At 43.3% G+C, this 24,951-nt stretch overlaps 1 protein-coding gene across 10 annotated transcripts in view; it reads left to right on the top strand.

Annotated features, from left to right (window-relative positions):
* KIAA1217 (KIAA1217 ortholog) overlaps positions 1–24,951 on the top strand; it is a 445,177-nt gene that overhangs the window by 256,574 nt on the left and 163,652 nt on the right. For 6 of the 10 annotated variants that reach the window (XM_040434411.1, XM_040434414.1, XM_040434413.1 and 3 more), the window contains exons 3-4: positions 5,563–5,643; positions 19,773–19,968. In XM_040434411.1, the coding sequence (XP_040290345.1) occupies positions 5,563–5,643; positions 19,773–19,968 (277 nt within the window). The remainder of the gene's footprint in view (positions 1–5,562; positions 5,644–19,772; positions 19,969–24,951) is intronic. The other 4 variants (XM_040434422.1, XM_040434417.1, XM_040434416.1 and 1 more) reach the window with 1 other exon arrangement.

Here is a 24,951-nt window from a genome sequence, read left to right as displayed (position 1 = left end):
AAAGGTTTGTCCCTCAGAACCCAAGAGACCACAAACAAAGGAGCCGCCGGAAAACTAGAGTCCCCAGATTGTGCGGAGGAGAACAGTCTGGGCGTATTCGTTTCCTCCATACGCATGTCTCAGTTTTTGTTGTCCGCTACCGTTGAGGTGGGCAATAAGACTGAGATCTGTTCCGTCTTTTTGGACAGTGGGGCGGGGGTCAACTTGGTGGATTCACGGTTTGCTCAGGCTCTGGGTTTTACTCCGGAACCGATAAGCAGAACTATTCCTGTTTTTGCCATCGACTCCTCCCCTCTTACTTAGAAAGAATTAACTCAGATCATCCATAATATCCATCTGCAGGTAGGGGACCTCCATAAAGAGCATATCTCTTGTTATGTCCTGGACGGTCTTCCGGCTCCTATGGTATTGGGGCTTCCCTGGCTGGTGACTCACAATCCAGTGGTGGATTGGCAGGCCGGGGAGATTGTGGAGTGAACATTGTAAGGACAACTGCTTGAGTAGTAGGTGCTCTACACTCTCTGTAACATCTTTACCTGCCTTTCTGTCAGATTTTATGGATGTGTTCTCTGAGAAGGGTTGTCAGGGGTTACCACCTTATCGTCCATATGATTGCCCGATTAATCTATTACCTGGGGCAAAACTACCTAAAACCCGGTTATACAATCTTTCCGGCCCGGAGAGGAAGGCTATGAAAGATTATATTTTGGAGAGTTTGGCTAAGGGACACATCAGACCCTCTTCTTCACCTGTGGCTGCAGGGTTCTTTTTCGTTAAAAAGAAAGATGGGGGCCTACATCCTTGCCTGGATTTCCAGGAATTAAACCGGATAACTATCCGAGATCCCTATCCTCTTCCTCTCATTCCCGACCTCTTTAATCAGGTTGCTGGTGCTAAATGGTTCTCCAAAATGGATCTCAGAGGAGCCTATACCTGGTTCGCATCAAAGAGGGGGATGAGTGGAAGACGGCTTTTAATACTCCGGAAGGGCATTATGAAAATCTGGTCATGCCATTTGGTCTTACTAATGCGCCTGCGGTAGTCCAACATTTTGTCAACGATATTTTTAGTCACCTTATCGGGAGATTTGTTGTGATATATCTTGATGACATCCTGGTCTATTCCCCGGATCTGGATACACATAAGATCCATGTGAGACAAGTGCTGCAGATATTAAGGGCCAACAAATTGTTTGCTAAGTTAGAAAAATGTGTGTTCGCCGTAAAAGAACTGCCATTTCTGGGGTATGTGTTGTCAGATTCAGGTTTCCGCATGGATCCAGAGAAAGTCCGGGCGATTATAGACTGGGATCTGCCTGAGAACCTGAAGGCATTGCAACGCTTCCTGGGGTTTGCCAATTTTTATAGAAAGTTTATAAAGAACTATTCCTTGGTGGTCAAACCACTGACGGACATGACCCGAAAGGGATCCGATTTTTCCAAATGGTCACATGCAGCCAAAACTGCCTTTGCATCTCTGAAGGAGAGATTCACCTTGGCCCCTATTCTCGTACAGCCAGATGTCTCGCTTCCTTTTATTGTAGAGGTTGACGCATCAGAGGTGGGGGTGGGAGCGGTACCATCTCAGGGCCCGTCCCCTGGTGAATGGCGTCCGTGTGCTTTCTTTTCGAAGAAATTGTCTACTGCAGAAAGGAACTATGATATTGGCAACAGGGAACTTTTGGCTATTAAGTTGGCTTTTGAGGAGTGGCGTCATTTTTTGGAGGGGGCGGTTCATCCCGTCACGGTGATTACTGATCACAAAAACTTATTATATCTGGAGTCTGCTAAACGTCTCACCCCTAGACAGGCTCGGTGGTCGTTATTTTTTACTAGGTTTAATTTTGTAATAACCTATCGCCCGGGGGCAAAAAATACTAAGGCGGATGCATTGTCTCGAAGTTTTCCTGGAGGGGGTGATGTTGAGGTACCAGAGCCCATTTTGCAAAAGGGGGTGGTGGTCTCTGCATTACACTCAGGTTTAGAGGGGAGGGTGTTGGAAGCTCAGGGGGACGCCCCGGCCTCCTGCCCCTCGGGTAAACTGTTTGTGCCAGAAAATTTACGCCTGGAGATACTAAAAGAACACCATAACTCCACACTGGCAGGACACCCAGGTAGTAGGGCAACCTCTGAATTAGTGTCTCGTCGGTTCTGGTGGCCTAAGTGGCGCCAGGAGGTGTTGAATTTTGTGTCTGCATGTGCTACCTGTGCTCGTTCTAAGGTAGATCATACTCGTCCGGCAGGGCGTCTTTTACCTCTAGCCATCCCCAACAGGCCTTGGACGCACCTATCATTGGATTTCATTACGGATCTACCAGTATCAGCGGGGAAAACTGTTATTCTTGTAGTTGTTGACAGATTCAGTAAAATGGTACACTTTATTGCTCTTGCTGCATTGCCTAATGCTAACACACTGGCTCAGGTTTTTATTGACCACATCGTGAAGCTTCACGGGGTCCCTTCCGATATTGTTTCGGATCGTGGTACCCAATTCGTTTCTAAATTTTGGAAAGCTTTTTGTTCTCGTTTAGGGGTTCATCTGTCGTTTTCTTCATCTTTCCATCCACAGTCCAACGGTCAGACTGAACGTACCAATCAAAACCTAGAGACATATTTGAGATGCTTTGTTTTCGAAAATCAGGAGGAATGGTCATCTTATTTACCGTTAGCCGAGTTTGCCATTAATAATCGTCGTCAAGAATCCACCGATAAGTCACCATTTTTTGGTGTGTATGGTTTCCATCCTCAGTTTTGTATGTTTAGTGAGGGGGGGCCGTCTGGGATTCCCGAGGAGGAACGATTTGCGTCTTCACTTTCTTCAGTGTGGCAGAGTGTGCAAGAAAGTTTGAAGAGAATTGGTGGTAGATACAAACGTGCGGCTGATAGGAAGCGCTCTGAAGGTCCGGACCTTGGGGTGAATGACTTGGTGTGGTTGTCTACCAGAAATATCAAGTTTAAGGTTCCCTTGTGGAAATTAGGTCCAAGATTTATTGGTCCTTATAGGGTAATTAAGATCATTAACCCGGTGGCTTTTCGTCTGGAGCTACCTCAGACTCTAAGGATCCATAATGTCTTCCACAGATCTCTGCTTAAGAGATATGTAGAACCTCCTGAACCATTGCCACTACCGCCTCCACCGGTGGTTGTTAATGGCAGTCTTGAGTTTCAGGTAGAAAAGATTGTTGATTCACGATATGTTCGCCGCTCTCTTCAGTACCTGGTGCACTGGAAAGGTTATGGTTCCGAAGAGAGAATGTGGGTTCCAGCATCAGAGATAAAAGCGGACAGACTCATTCGGGCTTTTCATAGCTCCCATCTGGAGAGGCCTGGTCTTGAGGGTCCAGGGGCCCCTCGTAGAAAGGGGGGTACTGTCACGACTGTGACTGATCCAGACAGGTCTGGGAGGAGAAGGTCGCAGCGACTTGCTACTCGCGATAGCTTGTGAGTTTGCTCCGTGGTTCAGGGTATGTCATCTGGGTTTTGCCTTGTGAACCTTTTTGTCCTGACTGGGAGTTTGTAGGCATCCTTCTCAGGTGAGTCCTGTCTGCCACTCCCAGCTACTATATTAGTTTAGTTTCACTTGCAGTCATTGCCAGATTTAGTCCTTACTTCCAGTGCTACTCTGACCTTGGAAGGAGATCGTTTGATGGTGTTGCTGTGGAGCTCTTGTCCGGCGTGGACTGTCGTGTTTGGGATCACCTTCTCTGCTCGTGACTGGATAAGTCTATCTCTGCTGTTGTTTGTTTGTTGCTGTCTTCCCCTGTTGTTTTCCTAGACGTGAGTGATGGTGACTAGCGCTCCCATCGGCCTTTCCCCAGTCCAGTCTTGTTAGGGGGACTGAGGGTTTAGGCATCCTGCTCGCCGCACGGGTTCATACCCCGTCTAGGGTATCAGGGCAGACAGGTGCCAGCTTAGGGTTAGTCAGGGGTGGCCATTCTATTTCCCATCCGTAGATAAGGGTCCCCCTTCCCCTCCGTCTGGTGCGACACGACTGCTGCTGGGCTAGCGGTCGTGACAAGAAGGCTGCCAGATTTTTTTTTTTAAATGCCAGGGAATCCCTTTAACCCTTGCTATTTTAAAGGCTATGTACACCTTTGGAGGTATTTTTTTTTGGATTAATAAATTGTAAGTATGTTAAGCTAAAAATAATTTTTTCAATTGGAGTTTCTCTAGTAGGATCTGAATTTTCACTCTGTTCCATCAGGCAGCTCAGCTGACGGCTCCTTATCTTTGATCTCTGACTTCCTAAACAATCATTGTAGCTCACTTTTTATCTTACTGATGATAACATGGGTTACATGAGTGTTTATGACCTTTTAGTCATTTAGAGAAAAGTATTATTCGATGACTGGCACAAAGTGAAAGTAAAAAGTATGATTTCCTCAGCTAGCAAAACAGTAAACCATTTGTGACAGAACAGCTCAATATTATTTTACTTTCAATAGTTTTTATTAATTTTCAAAGAAATAGGGAGTACAAATAACACAAATAGTAATATGTAATATGTGGGAGACAGTCGCAGCTGTCGGTTATGATCAAACCAAGACAGTCGCAGCTGTCATTACAGTGAAGATTCAAACCATCTTGATAAGCATTTATCTCAGTTGCATTTTTAATTTATAAAGTAATAAAAACGTAAACAAGAAAACTTCCCTGTAAAGGGAAAGAAACATAACAGTATGCCTCAGTGAAATTTAAAAAAAAACATAAGTGTATGTCTGTTCAAGAGTTTTATAGTGAATAGTTTTAATAGTTGTTGTGCCATACCAGTGAGAATGACTAAATTATAATTACAGATAGCATTTGTTAAATTGAAGAGAGTTACAGTGGGAGAGAGTTGGTCTGTAATCTTTAAGAATACTAAAGAGTCTCAAATATCGATACAATAGGATGGCTCAATATTTTTTAATAAAGACCAATTGAAAAAATGATTTTTAGCCCAAAATGAGTAAAATGCAATCTTTAAAAATATAAATAAAAATGACCCCGAAGGTGTACATGGCCTTTAAGGACATTTCCCAAAATAACAAAGCGGTTGACAAGTTATAATTTTCTTGTGTTGTAAATTCTTTCTTGTATTGAATTTGATACTATATTTTATGGCTTCTTAGTGACATTGCTCCCTTTGCAATGCTGAGATGAGTGGGTCATTGAGCGCCATTAATACAGATGATATGCTGAGTGCTATGCAGGGCACTCAGTGGCTCCAATAAGTGACATTATCACAATAAGTGGAGCGACTAGTGCTCTGGTAAGTGCCTTACAAACCCAATGTGTTGCCTAACACCGACATGAAGTACGATGTGCCACCTGCGGACCGGCAGATACAACAAATAATTGTCTGTTGTTAATGCAAGTTTACATTGTCCCCCCCGAATGCAGTCACACCTCACGTTATTTCAGTGGTCCTAAGCCACCTTGACTTTGTCTATGACTTGTCTTTATTTAGTCCCATGGTGGGGAGAGATGACGACAGGGATAAGGAGCCAGAACAAAGCTTTTTGTTTTTCCTGCTACAAATTGCCTCTTTCTTCTCTCTTTTGTCTTCCTTCTGCATCCGCAGGCTGTGCAGTGTATGCTGGCCTCACTCCATTCAGAACTTGACATTCAAAGGTACTTGATGAAAATTGAATCCTCTCAGAGAGTTAGTACATTATTCCTTTTTTTTGCATTTTGTTTTATATATATATATTTTATTTTTTTTATAGCCTGAGATGTTCACTTTTAACTGTGTGTAGTTTGCAGTGTGAATGCCCTTGCTAACATAGGGGGAAGATTGCATGATGAAATATACCTAACAAAGCCTGGTTTAAAGAGCATTCCCTGAAAATAAAATAAGGTGATTAACTGTTCTGGCTCAGAAAGCTGTATCTGCTTCTCAGAAAGCTGAGTAAGGAAAGATATTGCTACTGTTACAGCTTGCACTGGGATGGATGGTGCTTTGCATTCTGTGGACACCCCCTTGTACCCAGTAGTGCTCAAATAATACAATTATACCAATTATGCAATGGATATGCCTATAGGTAATTTTTGAATGTACCTTGAGAAATGATGATAGAGGTCAAAGAAAATCCTCTCTCCAGCTCTGTGATGTATGTCTGACAAACAGGAAAAGACACAGGATATGGAGTTACAGGATGAATGAAATAGAAATTACAGCATAGATAACTTCATAAAAACAAATATAACAATAGCCACTAGATGGCAGCAAAATGCTCTAAGTATAGTGGTTAACAGAGATAACACAATCCAGTTATGATGGATTTTAAATTAACTATGACAGCACTCAGTTATAAAGCTTCCAAATAATAAACCATACAGTGTTCAATAATGAAGTTATACAGTACCCAAATAATACAACCCTACAGTGTCCAAATAATGAAGTTATACAGTTCCCAAATAATACAGCCATACAGTTTCCAAATAACAAAGGTACACAGTGACCAAATAAAACAACCACACACTGTGCCCAAATAATACAACCATACAGCATCCAAATAATGCAACTATACAGTACCAAAACAGTAGAAACATACAGTGCCAAAATATTGCAACCAGTCCACTCCCAAATCATACAGTATTCAAATAGTATAATCATATAGTGTCAAAATAATGCAATTGTACAATGTCCAAATTATGCAACCATCGAGTCCAAATAATACAACCTTGCAGTAGCCAACTAGTACAATCATACAGTGCATAAATAAAAACATACAATAGCTAAATATTACACTCAAATAATACAACCATACAGTGGCTAAGTATTATACAGTGTCCCAATAATGCAGTTATACAGTGTCCAAATAATACAGCCATACAATTCCAAAATAATGCAATGATGCAGTGTCTGAAAAATACAATCATACTGTGCTCAAATAGTGCAGTTATAAAGGGCCCAAATAGTACAACCATAAAGTGAACCCCCCCCCCCCCCCAGGCTAGCATGTTCCCCAGTTTGCCTGGTACAAAGCCTAGACCTGTTGACAACCCTAGTGGTAGAAAATGTCTGCTGTTTGTCAGACAGCTTTCTTAGAAGCAGCAAAACAGCTGGATCCATTTTTTTAGGGAAAGAACGCCTTTGCATTTGTGTGATGGCATGACTTTTTACTATTATACAAGACACATTTGACATGTTGGTGTGAAATTTGCTCAAAGTTCCATAAATTGTATATCTATGATCTATAAATTAGTCATCTATTTGGATACAGGGCTTTCCTGTCAGAGGTTGCAATTGATGCAATGTTATACTATACTATATACTATATATTCCAGTAAATACAAGTCATCATCTATCCACTGTAGGAAATAAGTGCTAGATCTGTGGTGGTCCAACTGCTGGGACCCCAACTGATTGGTAGAATTGGGGTCCAGAGTCCCACATCCCCCCCAGCTGCATGACCACCACAAGGAAGTGTTGAATGGATATACCAGTACAATGCCGCTCTATTTACCATATACGGCACTGAGGAAGATAGCCAAGTACAGCACTCTTTCTGGCAGTCCTATAGAGTTTGGATGGACAGATGTCTTTCTTTTTTCAGCCTTACAAACTATGTCACTGTGTTACACTTTCTACTTTGAATGGAGTATTAGTTCTCATGATTGACCACGCTCTATTTTGCTGCTCATGGTACCGGTCCTGCAGCTGGGGGATCATTAAGAGGTTCCAGTGGTCGAATCCCTACCGATCTAGCAATTATTCTCTATCCTGCCATAACAGAACTACTTCATAGAACCACTTAGTACCTAGGCTCAGCACGTTTGTACAGTGCAGCGATTGTTAACTGATTTCATACTGCAACAGGCAATGCCTCATGCAACTCAAAGATAGGAGAACTGATAGATAGGTAGATAATAGATATGAGATAGATATATATGAGATAGATAGATAGATATGAGATAGATAAATATAATATATATAAGAGTAATATGAATAAGAGGATCCTCAGCTTCCACACCCAGCACAACATCCTCAGCAGAAGCCAAGCAGGCTTCATACCAAACCACCACACCATGGACCACATCTACACCCTGCAGAGCCTCATCAAGAGCCATGTCCACAATACAAAGCATGGAAAGATCTATGCCTGCTTTGTGGACTTTAAGAAGGCCTTTGACTCAGTGTGGCACCCGGGCCTATTCCTGAAACTTCTTGAAAGCGGAATAGGAGGAAAAACATATGATGTCATCAGAAGTTCCTACACTGAGAATAGATGCAGCGTGAAGGTAAATGGGAGGAGAACGGCTTATTTCCGACAGAGCCGAGAAGTCAGACAGGGCTGCAGCCTCAGTCCAACCCTGTTTAACATCTACATCAATGAGCTGACGGCAGCTCTGGAGTCCTCCACAGCACCTGGTTTCACCCTCCATGACACCGAGGCATCCTCCCTTCCTGCTAAACGCCTGTCCACTTTCAGAAACCGACAGCTACACCTACCTTGGCCTAGAAATCAGTCAATCCGGGAGTTTTAAGAAAGCCATGAAAACACTGAAAGACAAGACGAGCAAAACCTTTTATGCCATCAGAAGGCGTCTGTATCACCTTAAAGCACCAGTGACCGTCTGGCTTAAAATCCTTGACACGATCATCGCCCCAATCTTCCTGTATGGCAGCGAAGTCTGGGGCCTAGACATATACCCAGACAGGGCAAAGTGGGACTCTGGGCCAACAGAACTATTTCACCTAGAACTCTGCAAACACTTTCTCCAGGTCCACAGGAGCACCTCAAACAGCGCCTGTCGAGCAGAACTGGGCAAATTCCCACTTTACTTTGCTGTCCAGAAGAGGGTGCTATCATTCAGAGCCCATCTGCATAGCAGCAGTCCCAGCTCCTACCATCACAAAGCCTTGCTACACCAAGAAGCTCCAGAAAAACAAAGCACCCTGCAACAAGTCACCCAAACCCAGCCTGCCCAAGCCACCAACCATAATAGCCTGGCAAAGGGGGAAATCCAGAGGATGATACACAAGAGCAAAGAAGAGTATATTAGCGTCTGGAGGAAAGACATACGAACATCACAGAAGATGACAGTATACCAGAGCTTGGAGGGGGAGTACAAACTGGCCCCATGTCTGGAGAAACTCCCCAATCCAAGAGACCGACAGATACTGAGCGCTCACAGCCTGCTCATTGAACCCGGGCGTCACCGACAGAGGCACATGCCCAGGGAGAGCAGACTGTGCCAGCAGTACGACCAGGAGGCCATGGAGGATGAGGCTCATTTCCTGCTGCAGTGCCCCAAATACTCAGCAGTGAGGGGGACTCACTTCAGAAGACTGACTGATCTCTGCCCAGACTTCACCTCCATGGAGGAGGAAGAGAGACTCTCCATATTGCTGGGGGAAGTGGAGAACACATCGGCCATAGCAGCACAATATATTACTGCCTGCCATAGACTGAGAGGAGCCTGATATACCATGGACTCCTTTATCCCCACCCTGGACGTGTCCCCAACCCCCAACCCTATCCAATTATTTCCCACTTGCTTTGGCAATGCTAAAATGTATTTAGTCCTGCCAATAAAGCTTATTTGATTTAATAAATAGATAGATATGAGATAGATGTAGATAGATAGATAGATAGATAGATAGATATGAGATTGATATGATTGATTTGAGAGATAGACATATAATAGATCAATGAAATAGATATGAGATAGATGTAGATAGACATATAAATCTACAGACCCATATTATGTAGGATCGCTGCCTCTGTAATAATCATACAAAGGAACATGGCCTGATATTTCTTCTCACACAGCCTCATTCTCCATGTTTCTCCATACTGTATAAGTATAGGGAGATGGGGGTCACTGGGTCCACAGCAGGATCTGGGCTCCATATTCTACATGTAACGCACTTATAGTAATGGAAATACAGCCTTGTGCATGAGGAATAAGGATCAGCTTCTATTTAATGTACAGTTTAGTTTGATACGTTTTACAGGTTTGTCCTTAAGACTGCAATCCCTTTAAGAATGTCATTTCTCATGCGGTTGAACTTTACTATCCTCTCCACCCTCCCTTGCCACTGGCATTCTTTGCAAAGGAGAAAGAAGGAGATAATTCCGTTGCAGCATTTGTTTCCTTTCAAGTTGGCATTAAGAGCCGTGTAGTTAAAGGTCACGTTGCTCTTCCCAATGAGCCTAATGTCTAAGTCTCATTATGTGTTGAAATAATAAGTGACATGCCAGGCATGTGTGGCACATCAAGAGGAACAGGTTAGGTGTCTTCACAAAGCACAGAGGAAAACCCATGGAAAGTTCTCCCAGTATGTAAATACCGCACTTTGGTCCAGTGCTACAGAAAGGTAAGATGGATTATCGCCTTCTAGTAGATGATGAGGAAGGGGGGATCATTGACCTTTTAAGGTTCTGTAGGTATGTCACACAGACTGCTGGGCCTCTCTCTTACAGATTAGAGGTAAGTCGGGGGAAATGATAAGGTCAGTTAGTTTTGGCCAGTTGATTTGGGTAAAATATTAGCATTTATCTTTCACGTAGGATGTTTTTGATACCTGGTCATCACATATTTGAAATAGGGGAGGAGGATTCTGCCAAGTAGAAACCACCAATGGTTAAAAAAAATTATCAAATTAATTTAACAAGGATTTTCCACGAACCCTTATGTCAACTTTTGCACTTTTAACAGTCGATAACTTACTGTCCGGATTGTCATCTGAATGACTGGCTATTTACCCCTTCCCTACTACCGCCAAACTTGCAGTTGGGTCTTTAAATATGGCACCTAATGACGAGCGCAACAGGTACCATAGCTGCTGGGTGACTGCTGTTTTAAACAGCAGACACACGGGGGCTAATGTCTGTGATCAGTGATAACTCTGAGCGCAGACTTTTAAAAACTCAAGTGCTGTGGTTAATTGTGACAGTGACAGCTGAGGCAGCTTTCCCCAGGAGCACTGCGCTCCGGGGCTTGTACGGCTTCCCCATGCTGTGATCAAGGAAGCCATTCATTGGTGGTGGTAGCCTCAAGCAGGCTCCAGGCTATCATGCCTACCACAGGTATATTCCTATGGAGGCCTTCAGGTAGAGGAGCTACAAAGGAATATATTGACTCTCCCATGGGCTGCGCTCTTAAAGGCTATGTACACCTTTGGGGCATTTTTTTAATTAATGCATTGTACTCCTTTTGAGCTAAAAATCTTTGTTTTTAATTGGTCTTTACTAAAAATATAAAGTCCTTTTTTTTCTGTAGAGACTTGAGATGCTCTAGTAGCAGCCTCTGGATTTTCTCTCTTTTCCGTCAGTTGGGGAGCTGACGGGCTCCTTATCTCTGCTCTCTGACAGTATAAACACTCATTATAGCTCTTAGAGTTCTTACAGTATCTTACTGATAGGAATGTGGCTTAAATAAGTGTTTGACCTCAGTAATTTCGAGATATATTAGATCACCCTCACAAAGTGAAAGTGAAAGTACTGGTCACACAGTTAGAAAAACAGTTAACCCTTTGTGACAGAAAGGCCAATTGAAAATGATTTTTAGCCAAAAATTAGCAATGCAATCATAAAAAAAAATTGCCTCCGAAGGTGTACATAGCCTTTAAATAAATTTAGTCTATGGGAGAAGCAATTTAATAATTGCATGTTAAATTCCCTTAGAGGAATTAAATTATATATTTTTTTTAAATCTAAAAATTATACAAATTATACAAAACTTCGGGTGTTTTGGGGCGTGGCTGAAAAGTGATCATTTTTTTGTTTATTTTCAATATGGGGGTGATCCCCATATTAAAAATGAACAAAAAAAATGATCACTTTTGCACAGCCACGCCCCAAAACACCCGAACTATTAGAATATGAATGTATTTATCCCGTATAGTGAATCTCATGATTGAAAAAAAAATCTGGATGGCTGATTCACTATTTTTATGTCGCCTCCCCAAACAAAATTGAATAAAAAGTGATCACAAAGTCGAACACACTTCAAAATTATATCAATAAAAAGTACAGCTCATCCTGCAGAAAATGAGCTTACACACAGCTCCGTAAATGTAATTATAAAAAATGATGGGGTTAAGAATATGACGATGCAAAGAAAAAAATATATTTTTTTTCCAAAGTGTTTAATTTTTTCAGTATTAAAACACAAGGAACACTATACAAATGTGGTTCTGCTGTAATCATACTGACCCGGAGAATGAAGGTCACAGGTCAGTTTTACCTCACAGGGAACGTTGTATAAACAAAACCCATAAAACTGTCTGAATTCCGTTTTTTTTCAATTCCAACCCATTCTGAATTTTTTTCCCCACTTACTGTAACTTCCCACTACATTGTATGCAATACAAAATGGTGTTATTAGAAAGTACAGCTTGCCTTGCAAAAAAACAAGCTCTCATATGGCTATGCGAACAGAAAAAGAAAAAATAAGGCTATGGGAAAGTAGGAGGTGAACAACAAAAACGCAAAAAATGGAAATTCGCCCCGGGCTGAAAGTGTAAATGGGGCAGCTTTGGTAGTCAGACCATTGTGAAGACAATTGATCAGTGAAGGATAGGATATAACTATTCGATCGATGGTGGTGTGCAGATCCGACCACTGCGATACCCAACAATTACAAGAATGGGGGGGGGGGATGAGGCTGATCATGAGCACTGCCGCTCCATTCATCTCTATGGGATTGCAGGAGGCTTCGCTATCTCTGGGAGTTGGCCCCCGTTCTTCTTATCGGTGGGGTCTTTGAATCAAGGTTTGGTCTTTGTTTTGTTTTACTTTCAGTAAATGTAACATTTTGTAGAAAAGTCAGGTCTTGAACTGGCACTGATAACTCATTTTGTAATGCAAATTACAAGAGAACACTAGGTGCAGGCACTGAACAAGCAAAGCATAGGAGATTTCAGCTCTGTAGCTTGCAGACTTGTAAAGGCTGTAACTCAAGCTCCGCAAACTGGACATTCACGTTAAAGTGCAATTCCTGCGTATTACCTTAAAAATATATATTCTATTGGTTATAATTAGTGATGTCGCGAACATAAAATTTTCAGTTCGCGAACAGCGAACGCGAGCTTCCGCAAATGTTCGCGAACTGGCGAACCGGGCGAACCGCCATAGACTTCAATAGACAGGCGAATTTTAAAACCCACAGGGACTCTTTCTGGCCACAATAGTGATGAGAAAGTTGTTTCAAGGGGTCTAACACCTGGACTGTGGCATGCCGGAGGGGGATCTATGGCAAAACTCCCATGGAAAATTACGTAGTGGACGCAGAGTCGGGTTTTAATCCATAAAGGGCATAAATCAACTAACATTCCTAAATTGTTTGGAATAACGTGCTTTAAAACATCCAGTGTGTGTATACGATCAGGTATGATGTTGGCACTGGCAGTGGGCACACTACAGTCAGTGGAAGAGGGCCTGACACACTGACTGGCAGCAGGCAAGCAACTGAATTTAGACTACTGTCTAAAAATTAAATGCCTTATTTATCGGCAAGCTACTGTGCCACCCGGTATCAGTGGTTGGCACTGGCAGTGGGCACACTACAGTCAGTGGAAGCGGGCCTGACACACACTGGCAGCAGGCAAGCAACTGAAATTACACTAAAGTGTAAAAATTAAATGCCTTATTTATCGGCAAGCTACTGTGCCACCCGGTATGAGTGGTTGGCACTGGCAGTGGGCACACTACAGTCAGTGGAAGAGGGCCTGACACACACTGGCAGCAGGCAAGCAACTGAATTTAGACTACTGTCTAAAAATTAAATGCCTTATTTATCGGCAAGCTACTGTGCCACCCGGTATCAGTGGTTGGCACTGGCAGTGGGCACACTACAGTCAGTGGAAGCGGGCCTGACACACACTGGCAGCAGGCAAGCAACTGAATTTAGACTACTGTCTAAAAATTAAATGCCTTATTTATCGGCAAGCTACTGTGCCACCCGGTATCAGTGGTTGGCACTGGCAGTGGGCACACTACAGTCAGTTGAAGTCGGCCTGACACACACTAGCAGCAGGCAAGCAGCTGAAATTACACTAAAGTGTAAAAATTAAATGCCTTTTTTATGCAAAGTCCTGTGCCAGCCGGTATGAGTGGTGGGCACTGGCAGTGGGCACACTACAGTCAGTGGAAGTCAGCCTGACACACACTGGCAGGCAACTAACCTTAGATTAAAGTGTAAAAATTAAGTGCCTATTTTTTAAGCAAAGTCCTGTGCCACTCGGTATGACAGGGGTGGGCACTGGCAGTGGGCACACTACAGTCAGTTGAAGTCGGCCTGACACACACTAGCAGCAGGCAAGCAGCTGAAATTACATTAAAGTGTAAAAATTAAATGCCTTTTTTAAGCAAAGTCCTGTGCCAGCCGGTATGAGTGGTGGGCACTGGCAGTGGGCACACTACAGTCAGTGGAAGTCAGCCTGACACACACTGGCAGGCAACTAACCTTAGATTAAAGTGTAAAAATTAAGTGCCTATTTTTTAAGCAAAGTCCTGTGCCACTCGGTATGACAGGGGTGGGCACTGGCAGTGGGCACACTACAGTCAGTTGAAGTCGGCCTGACACACACTAGCAGCAGGCAAGCAGCTGAAATTACATTAAAGTGTAAAAATTAAATGCCTTTTTTAAGCAAAGTCCTGTGCCAGCCGGTATGAGTGGTGGGCACTGGCAGTGGGCACACTACAGTCAGTGGAAGTCAGCCTGACACACACTGGCAGGCAACTAACCTTAGATTAAAGTGTAAAAATTAAGTGCCTATTTTTTAAGCAAAGTCCTGTGCCACTCGGGATGACAGGGGTGGGCACTGGCAGTGGGCACACTACAGTCAGTTGAAGTCGGCCTGACACACACTGGCAGGCAACTAACCTTAGATTAAAGTGTAAAAATTAAGTGCCTTTTTTTTAAGCAAAGTCCTGTGCCACACGGGATGACAGGGGTGGGCACTGGCAGTGGGCACACTACAGTCAGTTGAAGTCGGCCTGACACACACTAGCAGCAGGCAAGCAGCTGAAATTACATTAAAGTGTAAAAATTAAATGCCTTTTTTAAGCAAAGTCCTGTGCCAGCCGGTATGAGTGGTGGGCACTGGCAGTGGGCACACTACAGTCAGTGGAAGTCAGCCTGACACACACTGGCAGGCAACTAACCTTAGATTAAAGTGTAAAAATTAAGTGCCTATTTTTTAAGCAAAGTCCTGTGCCACTCGGGATGACAGGGGTGGGCACTGGCAGTGGGCACACTACAGTCAGTTGAAGTCGGCCTGACACACACTGGCAGGCAACTAACCTTAGATTAAAGTGTAAAAATGAAGTGCCTTTTTTTTAAGCAAAGTCCTGTGCCACACGGGATGACAGGGGTGGGCACTGGCAGTGGGCACACTACAGTCAGTTGAAGTCGGCCTGACACACACTAGCAGCAGGCAAGCAGCTGAAATTACACTAAAGTGTAAAAATTAAATGCCTTTTTTATGCAAAGTCCTGTGCCAGCCGGTATGAGTGGTGGGCACTGGCAGTGGGCACACTACAGTCAGTGGAAGTCAGCCTGACACACACTGGCAGGCAACTAACCTTAGATTAAAGTGTAAAAATTAAGTGCCTTTTTTTAAGCAAAGTCCTGTGCCACACGGAATGACAGGGGTGAGCACTGGCAGTGGGCACACTACAGTCTGTGGGCCTGCAGCTCCTCACACACAGGCAGGCCAGGCAACTGCAATATGTATATAAAGGAAAAAAAAAAAGCAGACTAATGTTGCAGCCCTAAAAAGGGCTTTTTGGGGTGCTGTCAGGACGCTGTCCTTACAGCAGAGATCAGATGAGTCTTTCAGGACTGGAGTGGACACTGAATTCACTAGCCTAGCTATCGATTTCCCAATTAAATCAGCAGCAGTTACAGTCTCCCTCCTCTCACTAAGACTGCAGCTTCAGAATGAATCTAAAATGGATGCTGTGCAGGAGGTGGGAGGGTCTGGGAGGGAGGGTATGCTGCTGATTGGCTGGAATGTGTCTGCTGACTGTAAGGTACAGGGTCAAAGTTTGCTCAATGATGATGTATAGGGGGCGGACCGAACATCGCATGTGTTCGCCCGGCAGAGGCGAACGCGAACAAGCTATGTTCGCCGGGAACTGTTCGCCGTCGGATAGTTCGGGCCATCTCTAGTTATAATAGGAACTGCAAAGCAGGGCTCCTGTACTGTCTATAGAAGCATATATTAAGACTCCATTGAGGTATACTTGTAAAAATTGTCAGCCCTGAACGCCAGTGCTAAGATCGATCTTGCTTTACATAAGGCAGCATTTAAAAATGTCACCTTGAATATGAGACGTGGATTTACACATACTGAGAAACATTGACCTTTAGCCTGTAAGATGGAAAATTGTCTTCTATGAAGACACATGTTAATAATCCCATTTTGATTGGCATAAAAATATGTGTAACGTGAATACCCGGCTGTTTAACATCTTGGTGGGCCCAGTGCAGAGGAGTGGACACCCCTCATAAACATTGTTAATTGTCTTACAATTGTTAAACATTCAAGTAAACGTCATCAGGGTATGTTCAGATGTAGCAGTCGTGATTTTGGGACAGTTGCAGCAGAAAAAGCACGTGTGAATATACCCTAAGAACAATTCTGTCTATTTAGAGGCAATCATTTAAAAACTTTATTGGAAAGGTTTAAAATCAGGTGACGTCATTTCAGATCGGAGTTGATAGTTTTTCAGTTTCTTCTCTATCTGGCCCAGACTACCACGATTACTTCTTCCAGGCATGAGCCATTAGTGTCCCTGAAAACAATGTTGGATAATAATTGCCCAGGTGGTAATAATGCCCTATACAGTAAAACAAACCCTGATGTGGTACTTAGTTATAGTGCCCCCTTTAAATCCCACACACTAATAGTGCCCTGTTTTTACTCCTAACATTATTATTTATTATTAAGGTGCCATTCATTCCATGGCTCTGTACATATGATCATGGGTGCACATGCATAATAGTAATTTTAATGTAATTAACAGTCATTTTAATGTAATTAAAAATAAATAAATAAATAATACATAACCCTGTTCCTGATTAGACAGAATGGAAAGAACAAACCTGGGCAGAGGGTATAGCTGTCATTTACCTTTACTGAACATCCCTGCACACACAGGCGGTGCGATCTAGTGATGCCATTGTGCCTTAGCGTTTCATTGTGGAGAACATCCATCCCTATGAGCAGCTAAAGGGAATCTGTTGACAGATTCCCTTTTGAGGAGCAGAACCTGGGAAAATAAAAGCTACTGTTCTCACTGCTCCTGATCATGAAAGCTCCTCAAAAGTTATGTTTGTCCTGCTCTCCCCAGCCCCTACCTAGTGCTGTCAACAGTTTAGCGTGGTCAAAACTGCTGACAGATGCCTTTTAAGGAGCAGGATCTGGCTGAGTGAAATTCATATTCATACCACTGATGATGAAAAAAGTTCTACAAAAGATATGTCTGCTCTCCCCAGCCCCTACCTAGCACTGTCACCAGTTTAGCATGGTCATAACTGCTGACAGATGCATTTTAAAGGAGCAGGATCTGGCAGAATAAATGTTCATATTCAAACACTGCTAATGATAAAAGCTGCACAAAAGGTATGTTTGTACTGATCTCACCAGCTCCTACCTAGCACTGTCACCAGTTTAGCAGGGTCAAAACTGCTGACAGATGCCTTTTAAGGAGCAGGATCTGGCTGAATGAAATTCATAATCATACTACTGATGATGAAAAAAGTTCTACAAAAGGTATGTCTGCTTTCCCCAGTCCCTGCCTAGCACCAGTTTAGCGTGATCAGAACTGCTGACAGATGCCTTTTAAGGAGCAAGATCTGGCAGAATAAATGTTCATATTAAAACTCTACTAATGATGATAAAAGCTCCACAAAAGTTATGTCTATATTGATCTCCCTAGCTCCTATCTAGTGCTGTCAGCAGTTTAACATGGTCAAAACTGCTAACAGACTCCCTTTAACACAAAAGACAAATAGAATATAAAGTACCGGTAAATTGATAAATTGTCCATCTAGTCCTCTGGGCAATGCAATGTTGTGGATAAATCGTAGTGCTACTTTGTATCACATGGTAGTAATTCAATAACATGAGGTTGTAATTAAAGGATCAGTAAAGAACAGTGGATGTCTGGATGAAGAGCTGCGTTCTCCATACGAGGTGTCTCCAGTAAACAATTTATATTGTAGAATAGAAGGAGAAAGCATATTGCTAGCTAAAAATACTGCAGCCAGCGCCTGCTAATTGCAGAGCAAACGCATCCAACTGATTTCACGGCGGGGTGCCAGATTATACCTAATATTGTAATAGCAACATGTCACAGACATGACCTCCAGATGGTCTGTTCTCCACGCTAGTTATTCCTGTCATATAATTACAATTTAATAGCGGTGACAGAAGTCGACAATTGTTGGAAGGCGGCATATTCCGCTAATGAAAGTGTAACTAATAAAAATATAACGTATTCTTCCCAACCCGGGCATACAAATAGCTTTAATAACATAATGCATCTGGTTAAACTGTTCCAGTAATGACGGTAATTGGTGCAGAGGCCTTTTTTTCTATTGTGCTTGAATTTTCGGGGTGCTGCACATAATACACACCATACACGTTATGTATATACAGTATGAAGTACCGCAATATTGATTGACCTGAAGTTCTTCCTTCTTCCTGTTTTGCCCATGTTATGACCCTTCCTGTGCATATCCCTTGCAAAAAGGAGAACAAATACTATCTCAACCCAATCAATTCCTCAGTGACATGCATACAGGATGAGGGGTCCCATAGCAAAGATAAAAATGAGGACCCTTTCCGGAGCTGCTTGACACCACGACACACAAGATCTTGGTGGTTCCATCCCTTTTTCCTGATTAGAGTACATTTCCACGACCAGGTCCTCACCACCCAGTAAATGTGGACAAGATCTAATGCATTGAGTGACCTCTCTCCAGGGGTCCATAGTTGTTGCATAGGCTGCCGCTATGGTATTTACACTCTTGCTATTGCTAGTCCTGTGTAATGAATTTAGGTGGGTGACCCCTTCAGCTAGAGGTGCAGCTTGAAAAGTCCAGGGCACCAATGGCAAATTCTGCACCAGGGAACCCAAAATGATGATCAGCTGCTACAATTGTGCACTCTCAGGTTCTGGGGTCTAACATCTTCACCAGCTGGGTTGGACTGGCCCACCAGAGTACCAGAGGATTCTCCGGTGGCCCCAGGCTCTGATAATTTAGTAGGTCCCAAATGTCCAGGAGAAAGTCTATTTTGCTTCCTTTGGAGCCAAACATTTGCCACTAGGGTCTATTTCTTCGATTTGAAACTTGGGATTGGGCTTCGAGAATAGGTTCCTCTGGTGGCCACAAGGAACCCCAGTTCAATCATATTCCCCAGCTTTAACTGAGGGAACAGATTATGCTCTGCTGCCATCTACATCATCAAAAATGTTAGACATTTTTTGATAAACACCTGGAGACCTATAGTCAACAGGGCCTATTGTGTGCCATTGGTGTTTATCACCCGATCCAGCACTTCTATAATTTTTGTTGCTTATGCTCCTATCACGGAACAGCAGGAATGATCAGCGCAGATTTCAACTGCTCCAGTCCTAACATCTAGGTCATATAAAATGCTGGAGCTGCTGTATGAAGTAGAACATATGTGCTCCACATGATATACAGGTGGCTCATAAATACCTGGCTGTCATGACTGAAAAATGCAATGTGCAGTAGTCACGTAGATATCAGTTGTCATCAACATTTTGCGTAATATTAATTATCTGTTTTCTATTCTTATAGACAAAAAGTCCAAATCTCTCGTCCAGTCCACAGCCAAGCCTGGGAGAACCTGCAGAACATCTCTCAGAGGTGTCTGCTGATTCCGGAGAAGCCATGTTTGAAGGAGAATCGACAGCGCCCTTCGTCAGAGGCAGCCGGACAAGAGCCAGCCTGCCAGTTGTCAGATCAACAAATCAGACGAAAGAGAGGTCATTAGGTAATGGATTATTCTACCGTACATTACTGGATTGAAGCAAATGTCACAATTCATGCAATTTTAGTTGGGCCAGAGGTGTCTTGAAGTGGTTGACCTATCTGAACATTTATGACGTATCAATAAGTGCGGATTCTCAAGAACAGGGCCCAGCCATGTCTACAGAGCATGCTGCAGACGTCTAACCATCTTTCCATTCACCACAGTGGGATTTCCAGAAATAGCGGAGCCAGAAGTCCCATAGCAATGAATGGAGAAAGCAATGCATGCTCTCCGTTCATGTTGGGTCACCATTCTTCATTTAGGAACAGGTTCCAGAACTGAGAACCGTACCTATCGGACATTTATGCCATAAATATGCATAGCCCTGATGATCTTAATATTAAGTATTTGAGAAAGTAATTTTGCAACTCATAGGAATGAATAGGGAAAGTGACTAATGGGCCAGGTACTAACATTTTTATGAAGGTGCCGGAAGACAGCATTTTAAGAAAATATGCTTCAGTATTGTTATTTCATGGGGAACACGTAACATAGTAACATAGTGTATAAGGCTGAAAAAAGACATTTGTCCATCCAGTTCGGCCTGTTATCCTCCAAAGTTGATCCAGAGGAAGGCAAAAATTTTTCCTCATTTTAGCAGAAAAAAAATTCCTTCACAACTCCAATAGGGCATCAGAATATCTCCCTGGATCAACGACCCCTCTCTAGTAACTATAATCTGTAATATTATTACACTTCAGAAATACATCCAGGCCCCTCTTGAACTCTTTTAGTGAACTCACCATCACAACCTCCTCAGGCAGAGAGCTCCATAGTCTCACTGCTCTTACCGTAAAGAATCCTCTTCTATGTTTGTGTACAAACCTTCTTTCCTCCAGACGCAGAGGATGTCCCCTCGTCACAGTCCTGGGGATAAATAGATGATGGGATAGATCTCTGTACTGTCCCCTGATATATTTATACATAGTTATTAGATCTCCCCTCAGTCGTCTTTTTTCTAAAGTGAATAACCCTAATGTTGATAATCTTTCAGGGTACTGTAGTCCACCCATTCCAGTTATTACTTTAGTTGCCCTCCTCTGAACCCTCTCCAGCTCTGCTATGTCTGCCTTGCTCACAGGAGCCCAGAACTGTACACAGTCCTCCATGTGTGGTCTGACTAGTGATTTGTAAAGTGGTAGGACTATGTTCTCATCACGGGAATCTATGCCCCTTTTGATGCAACCCATTATCTTATTGGCCTTGGCAATAAGTATTTACTAAAATAGAAATAACGCAAGAGCTGACAGGTTTTCTTCATAGGCCCCCATACACATTAGCCTATCACCAGCCGAACATAGTCAGCGGGCCTCACCAAAATCACCATCTAATACCTATGGAGACCTCCTTACTCTCCCTCTACAGAGGGGAAAGAAGTATCGGGCAAACTGAATTTTAACCCCTGACACACTTGTTCTGGCAGGAAATAAGCAAGCCCCTTAAAGCACTTGCATGCTTGGCCGAACCGAGCATACATGTGTATGAGAAAGTCAGTTAGTCAACAGCCAATGAAAGTGTATGGGAAATTAATGTAAAAGGTCAACCTTGAAAGGAAAATGTGCTCTGACTGATAGCATGTGTGTGCAGGACTTTCAGTGATTTGTGACTGCGAGAAGCTATTTGTATATCTGCTCAGGGCATGATGCATTAGGATGTTGACTGTCGAATTGCAATATTAATGTCTAAATAAAAAAGGATTCATGAAGCCGGCTCCATTCTGATTCCTGTCTTAAAGGGGTTTTCTTGGTGTTTAATACTGATGGCGACCGATCCTCAGGATAGGTCATCAATATCAGATCGGCATGGGTTGGACACCTGGGACCCCCACGATCAGCTTTGGTGAGCATGGTGGCCTCCTTGCAGCTTACCAAGCTCAGCGCCTCCCATTGTATAGTGGCAGTGCTTGGTATTGCATCTTAACCCCATTCAGTTGAATCAGACTGGGCTGCACCTAAGTCATGTGACCAATGACATCACTGGCCTAGGAAGAGGCCGGAGTGCTATCCTGAGGATAGGTCATTAATATAAAAGTCTCAGAAAACCCCTTTAAGCCATAATTATTCATAAAATATTATTAGCATTTTACAACCCGCGGAGAGCAATTCCTAAACTCTACCCGGTTATTAAACTCTGAGCTGCCGGCACCGATTAAATCAAAGGTATTCAAACAAGTAGTCACTCTCCTATAGTTTGCGTTTTTTTTAATGCTTTTCATTACGCGCTGACCCACTGTGACTGGCGAGCTGTGTGGGCATTCATTTCAAAGCCCTCATCAGATACTTTCTTGTGCAATGCCAGCGTGGAATCCACACTCCCTTTTCAAACACATTATCCCAGGGACACAGTCCACTCCTTTATATGCCAAATTAGGTTCCTGACTGCTTTATGACTTATTGAAGCCATGTGGAGCCATATTCCTTCACCCTTTCATGAGCAGATCCGCGACAAAGCCGTGCTGCATGCTAAGTAGAAATAGCGGATTGTAACCTGCCAATCTTCGGTGGTTTAATAGCGCTTTGCTATGGGATATTATTAGGATAAGAAATTCCTTCCAAATTAATGTTGGTCTACAATCTACAGGATGACAGAGGTGAAGTTAAAGGGCATCTGTCAGCCGGGGTGCACCACCAATGAGGCCAGGTGAGGCCATCGCCTCAGGCGGCACTAGGTAGGTGTCACGACGGACAGGATATCAGATACACAGATAAAAGAACAAACAAGTTTCTAGGAGAGAAGCTGGGGATAAGGTCACCTCCTAGCAAATCCCTAACATTCTGCTAAGCCCACATTCAGACCCTAAAGGTGTGAATAATGTGTCCTCGTGCCTGGGCTGAAAATACCCTAGAATCCCTGAAATGGTGAAAGGGGAATAGGGGCAGCCTGCTCCCTCAAAACCTGGAGGGGACAGACGTCACTCAAGCAGCCTAGACAGCAAACAACAAGAAATCAGAAACCAACTTATTTTATCAGAGCAGGAACAGCCAATCCTTCCTTCCTTGCTTCCAAAGCCTGACAGAAGCTATAACCCGCACGGAACACTGGGAGTGGAAGTAATTTAAACCAACGACCCCACCCAGTGCACCTGAAGAGAGGCGGATCTAGCACGACTCCAAAACACAACAAAAGACTAGACACGTGCTGCTAATCTGGCAGACCTCCGCACATAGTCTGAGCAGGGCATGACAGTAGGGGCAAGAGCGGGGCAGCGGAAGGGCCGTGGGCCGTGAGCGATTTCATTGTGGCAAAGGGGTTAGATAAAGAAATTGGCATGGGGGGGGGGCGCCGTTTCAGTTTTCACCTCAGGCAGCAGAAAGCCTAGGTGCACCCCAGTCTGTCAGGAGATTTGTCCCTATGACACTGAATGACCTGTTACGTGTGCACTTGGCAGCTGAAGGCATCCGTGTTGGTCCCATGTTCATATGTGCCCGCATTGCTGAGAAAAATGATGTTTTGATATATGCAAATGAGCCTCTAGGAGCAACGGGGGCATTACCATTACACCTAGAGGCTCTGCTCTCTCTGCAACTGTCACACCCTCTACACTTAGGGAGTATTCATAGAAAAATTTAATTTAATTTGGCTATGAGAATGGCACCATGTGAAGGTTATTTAAAGGGGATGTCCTAAAATATAAAGCCAACCCCTGCTGATCACATGAAGCAGGAGTCCCAAAATGAGTGGATCGGCACCAAGCATGCACACCGCCACTCCATTCATTCTCTATGGGACTTCTAAAGATATTTTATCTATATGTGTCAGTACGATGGAGTCTGAATGGCACGGCAGTGTGCATTGCTCAGATACATCGCTCCTGGCAAACTGTGTGACTGTCGTCTGAGCTCCCACAATTCACTGCTCTTTACACTGGGTTCCTTCGAAATATTGCAAATGTTCACGGTAGTTGTAAACCAGCCCAGCAGAGGGCGATCTACCTTGACATTTCTGAGGTGGTGTAAAGTGGGAGCGAGGTTAGGTCTGCTTTGGTTTTAGGAGCAGCAGCACATTGAAATATTATGTGTAGCTAAGATCAAGATAAAATGGGAAACGACAGAGACCAAAAAGACAATAAATGCATGAATATTATAATATTTATTTTTATTATTATTATTCCAAGATAGTTTAATTGGTTCCAGATGCAGAAAATGGTTGAGACTTAATTAGTTGTAATTTGTATTATATATGTCTTGATGTAAAATCATATCATATACACTCGCTGACAACAAAAAATGCACCCAGACAGAAATGTCAGATTGCTGCAGAACTTGCAGTTATGTCTCAGGCAGTTAAGAAAATGATTACAGGTGAGGTCTGATTAGACAATGGGTCTTGCTACAAGAGGGTGTAAAAGTGCTTCTCACCCTGCATTATTTAAAAAAGCTCTCAGATGCTACTTTTGGGTAGTGTACCTAGTGATGACACACAGGTTGCTCCTTCATTACACACCCCTGTCTCTGCCTGGACCATTTCCACACACGTAGCAGAAAGAAATTTGTGGTGCCTATTATGTGTCCTGCCATTGACAGCCAGCCACTGTCTCCTTCATTTGCATTAATCCAGGTTCTGTTTGGGATCCGTCGGTCATCAATATCTGATCAGTGGGGGTCCAATATCCGGCACTCCCACCGATCAGCTACGGCGCTCAGTTTAGCGATTCAGCTAGGCCAGTTCATTGCTCTTGTGGCTGAGGAGCAGCTCAGTCCCAATCAAGTGAATAGGGCTGAGCTGCAATACTAACACAAAATGCAGTACCTAAAGCAGGGGTGGGGAAACTTTTTGATATATATATATATATATATATATATATATACACACTGTATATAGTACAGGTGCCATTTGGACCAAACATAGCAGTCTAATTTTTAAGTTCAGAGTGTAATTTATTTAGTTTTTTATTTGGCATTAATGGCAGCCAAGCTAAACCCAGGTGGGGTCCAGAGAGGGGTT

This window comes from Bufo bufo, chromosome 5 (genome assembly GCF_905171765.1).
Source record: "Bufo bufo chromosome 5, aBufBuf1.1, whole genome shotgun sequence".
NCBI lineage: Eukaryota > Metazoa > Chordata > Amphibia > Anura > Bufonidae > Bufo > Bufo bufo.
Note: the sequence above shows the minus strand (reverse complement) of the source record. Positions and strands in the feature narration are given on the sequence as shown.